The 10,839-nt window shown below is 51.3% G+C and overlaps 1 protein-coding gene across 1 annotated transcript; it reads right to left on the bottom strand.

The window, feature by feature from the left end:
• Positions 1 to 206: 206 nt before the first annotated feature.
• Positions 207 to 653, bottom strand: THRSP (thyroid hormone responsive). Its single transcript, XM_004434037.3, has one exon. It carries the CDS (start codon positions 651 to 653, stop codon positions 207 to 209), a length of 447 nt encoding a protein of 148 aa, XP_004434094.1.
• Between the last annotated feature and the right edge of the window lie 10,186 nt (positions 654 to 10,839).

Here is a 10,839-nt window from a genome sequence, read left to right as displayed (position 1 = left end):
TCAGAAGGAGAGTAAGGCAGGCCTGGCCTTGGGCCTTCCCAGGTCCTGATCCCAATACCCTGAAGTGAGGGTGGCTCTGTCTGAGAGCCGGGCTCTCCCTCTCCCACTGGGTTGCACCACTTCTCCCTCTCCTCCCCTGGAATGTCCCTCGGTGGATTCTGACACCTACTAGCATGGCTACCATTACCTTCCCTCGAGTCCAAGGCCTACATGGCCTGTCCCAGCATCTCCTGGTATTTCCTCGTCACCTCCTCGGCTTTCAGGGTAAGATGGGTGAGGACGTGATGAAGGCTGGAGAAGTGCAGGTGGAACTGGGCTTCTAGGTCCAGCTGCCCTGAGACCCTCTCCTCCTCGGCCTCCTCTGTCTCTGCAGCTTCGTTCTCAGCCACGTTCGCTTTGCGGGCTGCCACCTTGGCCTGCCACTCCTCCCGGGGCAGCAGCCCGTGGTCCACATCCACGCGGATGGCCTTGAGCATGGTGAAGCAGTTGTAGAGATCGGGGTCCTGGGCCTGGTGCCCGTGTGCACTCAGCTGCACATCCTGCAGAAGGCTGGGGATCATCACCACCTGCTCCATGTTGCGCACCACGGCCGAGTACCGGTCCATGACGGTCAGCAGGCAGTTCTTGGGGTAGCGATCGGTTAGCACTTGCATGGTGGCTTCCTTGTTCACACTGAGTCCGGCAGACTGCCCCAGCACTATTTCTAGGCTGTTATTATTATGTGTGGATGTGACAGCAGTTTGACAGAATGCCAAGGCCCGGCCAGTGGGTCAACACAGCCCTCTTTTAGGCCAATCCCAGGGCTTGAGTCCCAACGTCTGTATCTGGTGATCTATCTGCCCATGGACAGAACTGCCAGACTTCGGTCTGTCACTTCAGCACTCTGTGACTGCCTCTGCAAGATCCTGGCTCCTCCTCCCTCAGCTCACAGGGCCAGTTAGAGGAAAGCTTTTCCCTTTGGCAACTGGTCCACTGGAACTCAGGGCAGCAATTCATTTTTCAGGTCACTTGAGGCCAAGCAGCCTCCTCTCTGCCTGCCTCCTCATGCGCGGCTCACTTCTTCAACCTGGGGTGGCTCAGCTTGAAATGAACAAGGGAAGAGGATCATGAAATCAAACAGCTTCATGTGTGCAAACAGCACTCAAGTCAGAGTTAGAAGCCCAGTCCTGCGATTTCCCAGCTGTGTTTTTTGGTTGTTTGTTGGCTAACACTTATTGAACACCTGCTTCACATCGAGTTCTGCACTAAGCTCTCTCACAAGTTATCTCATTTAATCTTCACCACCACCCTATGATGAATGTTTTAATATTCTTGTTTTACCAATGAGGAAACTGAGGGGCAGATAGCTAGAGTAACTTGCCCATGGCCCATTGGAGCTGGGATTCTGGCCCAGGACCACCTCTCTCCCACCTCCACTCAGTGCTCTAGACTGATGTGTGAGGTTGGATAAGTCATACAAGTTAACTGGATCCACGCCCTTATCTGTAAACTTGAGATGTTGTGAGGATCAAATAAGACAAAGCTAAAGAAAATGCTTTGTAAACCACAAAGAACAATCCCCAGACATACTATCTGTGCAGATTCTAGATTAATGCTGAGGTGTCTCTCGACTCTAACCGGTAATTCCACGAATTGCAATGCTTCCACTTTACCACGCACCTAGTCTTTTGGCCAACAATCTTGGAAGACAATAATCCTTTGCAGAGCCACATTATCGCAGTGACAAATTTGCTATATTTATTTATAACTAGGAAAATGAGGCCCAGAAAGAGGCTCAAATTGCACAGCCAATTAGTGGCGGAGTCAAGTGAACACAACCTTCCGAGTCCTGATTCAGGCAGCTGCTTACAACACTACCTTGGGTGGAAAGATCTGCTAGGTACCTTCTGTCCCAGCAAGGGTGGAGAGAGGAGGAGGAGAGCACACGGAGAAGATCTTGTCTCACCTATGCCACCCTCACCCCCACCGCAGGGCAGGAGCCCCCTCTGCACCCTCCTGACTGACAGCCATCCACTCGCCCACTCCCTCCGACTCCTATGACCAGGGCTATGAGAAAGTTCATCTTTATTTTGAACTGAATTCTACCTGCCTTTACCCTCTCCACATTAAATTATATTCACCTCACCTCAAATTCACCAGCCTTAACTACGCTTATATCAGCACAACAGGGTAGTGTGAAAAACCATTTCCTAGCTCTTAACTTGCTCGATCCCCACAAATGCCCTATGAGGCAGAGAAACATCAGTATCCTCCTTTTCAGATGAGGAAACTGAGACTCACAAAGGGGGAGGCACTTGTCCAAGGTCTCTGACATGACAGGAGGAGGCTCAGCCCAGCTCTCCAGGCCTCAGAGGAAAGCAGTGGTCTTGCCTCTCTCCAAGTCCCCTTCATGGGCTGGCTGTGGCCTGGAGAGTTGGCCTTGCCTCTCCAGGGCAGAGAGGGCAGCCAAGTCCAGGCTGTGGGCCTGCTGTGACGGGTCAAGCTTCCACTTTCACCCTTTCTGTACTGCAGGTCATAGAGTGGAACAGAGAGCATGGGCCAGCTCTTCCTCCCTCTGGCTATGCGGCCCTGGGCTAGTCACTGCCCCTCTCCCAGCCTCAGCTTCCTCCTATGTTATAGTAATCATAAGAGCAAACATCGACTGAGGGCTTGCTCTTCAAACTAATTTATGCCCAGCGCTCAGAACAGACTCAGTGCTCCCAACAATCATAGGTGGCAGGTAGTTGCCATTTACAGAGGAGGAACTTGAGGCCTAGGAAGGTAAAGTAATTAGCCTGAGCTCACTATTAGTTCTTAGACACAGAAGAGTCAGAACGAGTAATAACTCCCACACAAGGGTAGTTACGAGGATTAGAGATGATGTTCGTGAAATATCTCATATATTGCAAGACCTCAATAAATATGCACCGCCTCCTGGCCACTTCCCCTTCCCAATTCCTCATTTATTCCTCCATTGTAGGACTGGCTACACACATTTCAGTTCATTTTGTACCTGTCCTGGGGCCCAGTGCTGCAAATGCTTGGTAAATACTGGCTGAATGATGACCATTAGATTCACTTCTTGACACAGTCTAGGGTCTTTGGTCATAACGTCCAGTCACCTCGAAAAACAGGGTTCCTGGCTTGGGGGGAGGCAGTAGTGAGGTCTTTGGGGGTGAGGGAGCCCAAGCGGCTACAGCCACAGATGGCCACCCAGGAGCTGCGTGCAACCTCTCAGACCTGACTCTTTTCCAGAATTACTCCCCAGGGAGGGAGGGGTGTGCCATACTCCTGTCCTGACAGTCTCTATTATACAGAGTGCCTTCCCAGGACTTGACTGAAAACTAAACTGGTAGCAAGACACATTAGCTCAATATTTCCTCCACCAGTCAGCAGGGTGAAGAATTTGCATGAAATTGTTTCCTAAACTATGAGTGGAAAAGAGCAAGTTTTCTAAATTAATAAATTAAGTGAAAGAATTTAATTTTAACAGATTACTTAAGTAAACATTTGCTTAGTTCATTCGTAGCCCTAAAGTATTTCTTATTTGTTTGTTTTTGACTTTTACGCTTTAAGAATGTTTTCCCCTCAGGAAAATGGGGCCTCCCTTATATATGAACATCTAGGATGGCTGAGCAGTAGGCACAGCCAAAGACCACGGGGTGGGCTGTTGTGGTTTGGGTTTGGGGTTCTGCCAGGCCCACTTATGAGCAGGCCCCCTGGGCTCCCGTGTCCACAGCTGTAAAGTGAAGGGTTTGGAGACCTCTGAAGGGAAGGCCCTTCCAGCTTTGGTTGTGTAACTCCTTCTGAATCCACGTCCAGGTCCCTGAGGACATTACCCTGCCCTGGTTCTTTTGGTTTTAACCCAGGGTCACTGACCCAGAACTGGAAACCGTGATCTGCTGCCTGTGGAGAGCACTAGGGGAGCTGACCCAGGCATGGTGGGCAGGCCAGGAGTGCCCTGCAAGCAGTGGCCTCCTTCCTCTTTTACCCAGGGGCCTGGGGCTTCCCTGAGCCTCCCTGCCCCATCTATGCAATGGTGGTGGGGGTGGGCTGATGCTTGTTACGGCCTCTCCAGCTCAGACTCCGGGGGACTCCACCTGAGCACATGGCCCCTGTGCCCTGCTGTGTCATTCTGCCTCTCTGTGTGCATCCTAGTCCCATCTCAGGCCAGTCTATTCCCAGACATGTTCCCAGATTGGCCCTGAGGGATAAGTGAGTGCCACGTGAATGAGTGAGTGAGTAAATCAGTATGTTCGAGAAAAAGGGAGAGAGTGACCAAACTAGTAATTGGGCGAATAAATGAGCTGTGTGAGTGAAAGAGTGCAGAACACACGAGGAGCCCTGGGAAGGAAGGAGGGGAGCGTCTGCATGGCTGCAGTCATCCAACCAGCAGGTTCTGGACCAAGACTGCCTCCAGGTCCACCTGGCAGATGGAATGCCCTGGATAAAATGTTGCTGAATCAGCAGCTGCCAGCCTTCTCTGATTACAGTGAGCAGGAATCTAAGGGGCTAGGCTGGACTCAGACAAGTTCTAGGAGTGGGGAGAAGAGGAAGGAGGAAAGAGGGGATGTGGGGTCTTCTCAGGGGGTGTGGTGGGGCAGAAGAGGTGGCCCTCAGTTCAGCAGGGCCCACTGAACTCAGGAGTCCCTGCTCTCAAGTTGCTGTGTCCCAGGGTTGGGAGGTTATCTGGTCCAGCTGGGCCGCTGCAGGAGGGGAATCCTAGCAATGAAGGGGAGGGAAGCAGCAGAAGCTGGACTAGACCTCAAGCTTCTTTCAGTTTCCCCACTGTTCCCTCCTGCCCTCAGATAGGGAAACCGAGGCTGAGTGAGGCACTTCGCTGGAATGGCCTGCGCGGAGCTGCCTGTGGCCTCACCCTCAGTGTATCTGAATGCCCCAGTTTGGACAAACTAAACTGGCTCCAGATGGACTAGGGTCAAGGCCCCTAAGGGTGAGGCCAGGAACATCATGTGAATGTGGTGCGAGGGGTAAGAGGATCAAGTCGTGCCCTGGGGCACAGACTCCAAGTAACCCCGCTGGGCTCGCGCCCAGGAGCTACAGAATGGACTCAGACAAAGGTTGAGACAAGTTTTCTAGTTTTAAAAAGAATTTTTATACACACATACATCACTTGATGTCTACGGACCTTTGGCTGTTTTCCTTCCCATTGTCACTCCAGTCCTGACCTCTTGGGGAGCACGTGGGGTCAAGAGTCAGGAGCTGCTCCACCCCAGCCTCCAGTCACCAAGCCCCTGCTGTGGGCTCCTACCCCCTGCTGTGCCGTGAGGAGGCAGGAGGAAATAGGACAGGGTCCCTGCCCTCCAGGACCTGACTCCCACTGTTACCAGGGGGACCTCAAGTATCGAGAACCTACTGTGTGTCTGCACTGTGCTGGGCCTGCGGATGTAACAGGGCATCAAGCAGACATGGCAGTTTATATCTAGTGGGAAGAGAGCCACAACGAACATATGCACAGATAAATACGATAATATCACATTGTGACATGTACTAAGAAGAAAATAAAATAAAATAACGAGCTAGAGCCTTGCTACTACAAGTGTAGTCTGCAGACCAGCAGCATCTAACTTCCAGGGAGCTCATCAGAAATGCACATTCTCAGGCCCTGCCCAGGACCTACTGAATGGGAAACTGCATTTCAACAAGATCCCCAGGGGATGCCTATGGTCGGGGGGTCAGGATTCACTCCAAAGATGGTTATTACTGCAGGGAAAAGGAAACATCTGTATTGAGACCTGAATGTTCTCAACTTCTGGAGACCTGTGTTCTAGGCAGAGGGAACAGCCAGTGTCCCACGTTGTAAAATATACTGCTTAAAGGCACAACTAACTCGCTGGGTAACCTTAAGCAAGTCATTCCATCTCTCTAGGCCTCAGTTTCCCACCTGGAAAATCGAGGAGTTGGACTAAATAGAGGCTCTTTCAAACTGAAAAAAAAAAAAAAAAAAAATACAATCCTCCGAATAGAGGCTTTTGAGGCATCAAGAGTCAAATGACCAGCTAAGAAAGAGCTGTTGGAGGGAGTGTCAGGGCCCTGGAGTCCTCAGGTCACCCCAAGAGGCCCAGGCCTTTTCTGTTACTCGGGAATATGGGTATCTCTGCTGTTTGAGGAATCCACAGCAAACTACTGTTACAAGGGCTCCATGTGAATGGCTGACCAGAGTAGACCCAGGAAGCTGGCAGGTCTTCCCATCCAGCCTCCGCTCTCAACTTCCTCCCTGTCACACCTCTCCCCTAGTTCTGGGAAGACCCAGTCCTTCCTCAGGCCGATACAACTGGCTCTGGGGCAGCCTAAGGGCCTCTGGGCTTGCTGAGTAGTAGAGAGAGGGGCTGACATGTCAACAAAATGCTCCCAAGTCAGTTAGTCACAGAGGTCTGGATTATGAGCGCTGGATATGCTAGAGTGATCCTGCAACTACTTTATCGATGAGGAGATTGAGACTTCAACTTATATTTCCAGTCATGTTTTGTTCACTCCCCCGGAAGGACTTCACCTGGCCACACATGTCACTTACTATAAGGCTATGATATTTTAAAATTCTGTGACCACACAAGACTAGTCACTCATATAGAAAACATGTCTGTATCTCCTCTACTTGGGCCAAGAAACAGCTCTAACTCTTGCCTGTGACCCCAGGACCCCAGGAGCTCAGGAAAGTTTCCTTAGTTTGTTGACTGAAAAGATGAATGAATGAAAACTATAGGGATCTGTCTGCCCTTGGTGTGCTTTCCAGGTATTTCTTTACCCCTTCCTCCATTTTTTTTTCACACACTTTTACGAGTCCCCCCCAGAGGAAGTGCTGGCTACAGAAGGCACTCATTGGGGAGGCTGCCAATGCCAGCCCTAGGACCGCAGAGAGCTCAGTGGTGATGGGGCCTCAGCTCAGCTGCCTCCTTCTGAGATGGCCAGTCCCTGACAGATGCTCTAAGAGTCACCCTCACTGAGAGGAGCTCTTACTCTGCCCACAGGGCTGGCTCCCAGGGTGGGACACAGGCCAGAGTCCAGGAAGTGACCAAGGACCCATCCGCACTCTGGACAGGTGCTGGGAGGGGGCTTGGTTAGGGAAGGAGGAGACACTGACCAAGAGCCATGAGCTCATACACAAAACTCAGCCCATGAACACCCTTCTTCCAGGCCTTCTCAGATCTCCCAGCCCTAAATCCACCCCCAACCATCTTTTGGGGCCTCCTTTCCTTTCCAGCCTGGGGTTCAGGTGGCTCCTGCTCTGGCTTCTCCATGATTCCTCCCTGCACAATCAATTCTCCTGCAGTACAAGAAGGACCCACTCCTCCCTAGCTCAAATACCTTCAATAGCTCCTTTTATTATCTTCCTACGGCTGCCGTAACAAATTACCACAAACTTAGTGGCTTAAAGCAACACAAATTTACTATCTCACAGTCCCAAAGGTCAGAAGTCCAAAATGGGTCTCACTGGCCTAAAACCACGGTGTCAGCAGGGCTGTGTTCCTTTCTGGAGGCTCTAGGGGAGAATCTGTTCTCTTTTTTTTGTGAGGACGATCAGCCCTGAGCTAACATCCATGCCAATCCTCCTCTTTTTGCTGAGGAGGACCGGCCCTGAGCTAACATCTATTGCCAATCCTCCTCCTTTTTTTTTTCTCCTTTTTCTCCCCAAAACCCCAGTAGATAGTTGTATGTCATAGTTGCACATCCTTCTAGTTGCTGTATGTGGGACACGGCCTCAGCATGGCCGGACAAGCGGTGCGTCGGTGCGCGCCCGGGATCCGAACCCAGGCCCCTAGTAGCGGAGCGCGCGCGCACTTAACTGCTAAGCCGCGGGGCCGGCCCCGAATCTGTTCTCTTGTCTTTTCCAGATTTTAGAGGCTGCCTGTCTTCTTTGGTTCATGGCTCCTTCCTCCATCTTCAAAGCCAGCAATGTCTTCTCCTACTGCATCTCTCTGGTTCTCCCTCTTCCAGTTACAAGGACTTTTGCCAATACGTTAGGCCCACCTGGATAATCCAGGCTAATCTTCCCATCTCAAGGTCAGCTGACTAGCAATTTTAAATCCATCTGCATCCTTAATTCCCTTTTGCCATGTAACCCAACATATTCACAGGTGCCAGGGATTAGGATGTTGACGTCTTTGGGAGCCATTATTGAACCCACCACCCTCCTTATCCCTTTCAATTTTGTTTTTACATGCCATGATATTTCCTTAAGTGAAATTTTGCACAGAAGCCCAATGAATAAAACAAATTAAGAAGAAATTGATTTGGCTGCAGCAGGATGAGATGGGCTATAGCTGCATCCTCTTGATCATTTTTCATTAGCCCTCAGGTCACCTCTGGAGAGCCTGAGAGCCTCTACAGAGCACAGCTGCAAAACCACTAGCCAAGTTGAAGTCCAAAGCCTTATCCTGGCATTCAAGGCCTCAAAGAGCCTTTCTGGCCTTATTGTCTGCCATCAGGTCATCAAACCTGAGCCCCACCTCTGGGCCAGGCTCTGGGCTGGGCAGGAAGGACACCTGGATGCAGAGTCCTGGCCCCCAGGAAGCTCAGAGCCTGAATGGGGGGAGGATAGACAACTAAGGAGGCCACTTCAACCTCTCTGGTAAGTATCACAAGAGCAGAGGGAGTAGAGAGAAGAGGTGCTTGAGGAATCTTCCTGAAGGAGTAACAGCTTTGTGGAGTTAGCAAGGCAGAGAAGTGTGGAAACAATCTTAAATGCAGGATGGTAAGGAGAAAAATGTTCTCTATGTATATTCACTATACACACAGTACATACAATATATACTATATATATGTATAAATACTATATAATACTCTAGTATATATACATAATATATATAGCATATATATTCTAATAGTATTTATAGAATAAAGGATATATCTATTACAATTTTTCTGATTTCATGCATCTATATATGATTTATGAATATACATATACAGTAAATAAAAACATGGGAATGAAAACATGAATTTGAAGAGCCATCTCTGGGAAGAGGGAGGGTGAAAGGGAGGAGTACACAGGTATTTTATATTTGTTAGGTCTTATTTCTCAAGCTGAGTGATGGGTACACGGATATTTATATATTTATTCTCTAATATTTTGAATACATTAAGTACTTATAACAAAAAGAAAAAAAGGAAAGTGGGAAATGTTTTCTAGGTAAAAGTACCAGCTTAGGTAAAAGTACCAGCTTGAGCAAAAGCCCAGAGACACGAAATAGCAAGACTAGTGATGCCTCCTCAACATGCCCACAGTCTCCCAAACTCCACAGTAACTTTTCCAAATCTTCGCTCCCCCTCCTCCTACTTCACCCCCTTATGTCCAGCCTCAGCCTCCGCGGCCGACCTTTCTGACCAGAGCAGCCCCCTCCCCTATAAGATGGGCTCTCATCCCAGTTGCAAGCGTACACCTCTCGTCGGACGGTTCCCTTCATGAACGTATGCTTCGCCCCGAGACTGCAGACTCCAGGGAGGCTGAGCCCGGTCCAGCACCAGAGCGTGGCTCGGAGGCCGGGGGCCGGCCGCTGCGGCTCTGGCCAGCAGGGGGCGCTGCGGGGCAGGCGAGGACCTGGGCTCGGCCCGCGAGCGGCGGGGACCCCGAACTCCGGCCCGCGCGGGACACGTCGCCCGCGGAGACACACGGGTCTCCAGGCGATAACTGTCCGCCTCGGCTTGATAGAAGAGGGTTGGCCGATGGGGGAGACAGTGGGAGGAAAACCCTCTCCTCGTTCCAAGACCCCAAGGCCCAGACAGGCGTCACGAATGTTTTGTAGCCGTTTATTAAAGGGGCTTGACTCGGTAGGCGAAAGCACGCAGCCGATTTTTCTTTCCCACCACTGCCCTGTCGAATGGATTCTGTGGACTCATTCTCTACTGTTCCTGGGTGAAGTCTCGGCAGGTCCCCAGCTTTTCTGAGAGTCTCCCGTTTATTGTCAGGTATCTAAGGGCAGGCCAGAGTTCCAGCAAAACTCCCCCTGTGGCAGCCATCTCTGCCTGGGACCCCTGCTGGCTGGGGAGGGGACTGGGCACCTCTCTTTCATCGCCTCGCTCTCCTGCTCCTCCGGCCCCTCCCTGGCTGCCTCTGCTCTCCAGGGCTGGGTGGGGGAGGAAGAGAAGTCACAGCCGGAAACGTCCAACTACACTAGAGCCCTCTGGGCATGGAAGGTTCCAGATGCTGACACTTTCTCTCAGGAGCACTTTGATGGCTCCTTGGAGACCCACCCCACCATTCAGCTGCAGTAACCCTAAAAAAAGGGGGTGCCTCCTCCTTCGGGCTGCTTACAACCCCTCAGCTTCTGCAGTCCTCCTGACACCTCTAGCCTCCTTCTGCTGGGGTCCTGTAGGGCTTGGCATTGCTTGCTCAGCAAGAGCCCACAAGCCCATTGCAACCATGTGTCCTTCCGGCTCCCTCCTGGGCAGGACGCCCAGCTGCTGGGATTTGTAACAATCCAGGGCCTGGCCAGCCCGGATCTTACCTTAGCTCACTTAAAGAACATTACGTCTTAAAGGGACACAGAGCCCCTCTGTGTGAGCTACTGTTCCTGGGAACGCTGGTCTACCAGGGAGAGCCCCTCTTGGCAAGCATATAGCCTTTGTGTCCCCTGCTTATATAAGCAACCCCCTCCCCGCCTGCGGTTGCAGGTGCACATTGCTGTCCAGCCAGCCGCCACTGGACATCCCTGTAAGTAACTCCCAGTAAACCTATATGTCTCGTTCGCTGTCTCCGGGTCTTTTCTTTGGTCTCTCCGAGACCTACCCTGCACTGCTCACCCACCTGGGCCTGTGGCCAGACAGGTCCCCTCACCCATAAATGGAAGCCCTCTTCCACGGGGTCCTTTTCAGGAAGGCCTAGGCCTACATTCTGCTTCTTTCTGT

The sequence above is a fragment of the Ceratotherium simum genome, chromosome 7 (genome assembly GCF_057802395.1).
Source record: "Ceratotherium simum simum isolate JZ-2026a chromosome 7, ASM5780239v1, whole genome shotgun sequence".
Lineage (NCBI taxonomy): Eukaryota > Metazoa > Chordata > Mammalia > Perissodactyla > Rhinocerotidae > Ceratotherium > Ceratotherium simum.
This window is presented reverse-complemented; position numbering and strand designations above follow the sequence as displayed.

Coding starts and splice junctions, on each gene's coding strand:
- THRSP (XM_004434037.3), bottom strand. CDS start 653: ATGCAAGTGCTAACCGATCGCTACCCCAAGAACTGCCTGCTGACCGTC.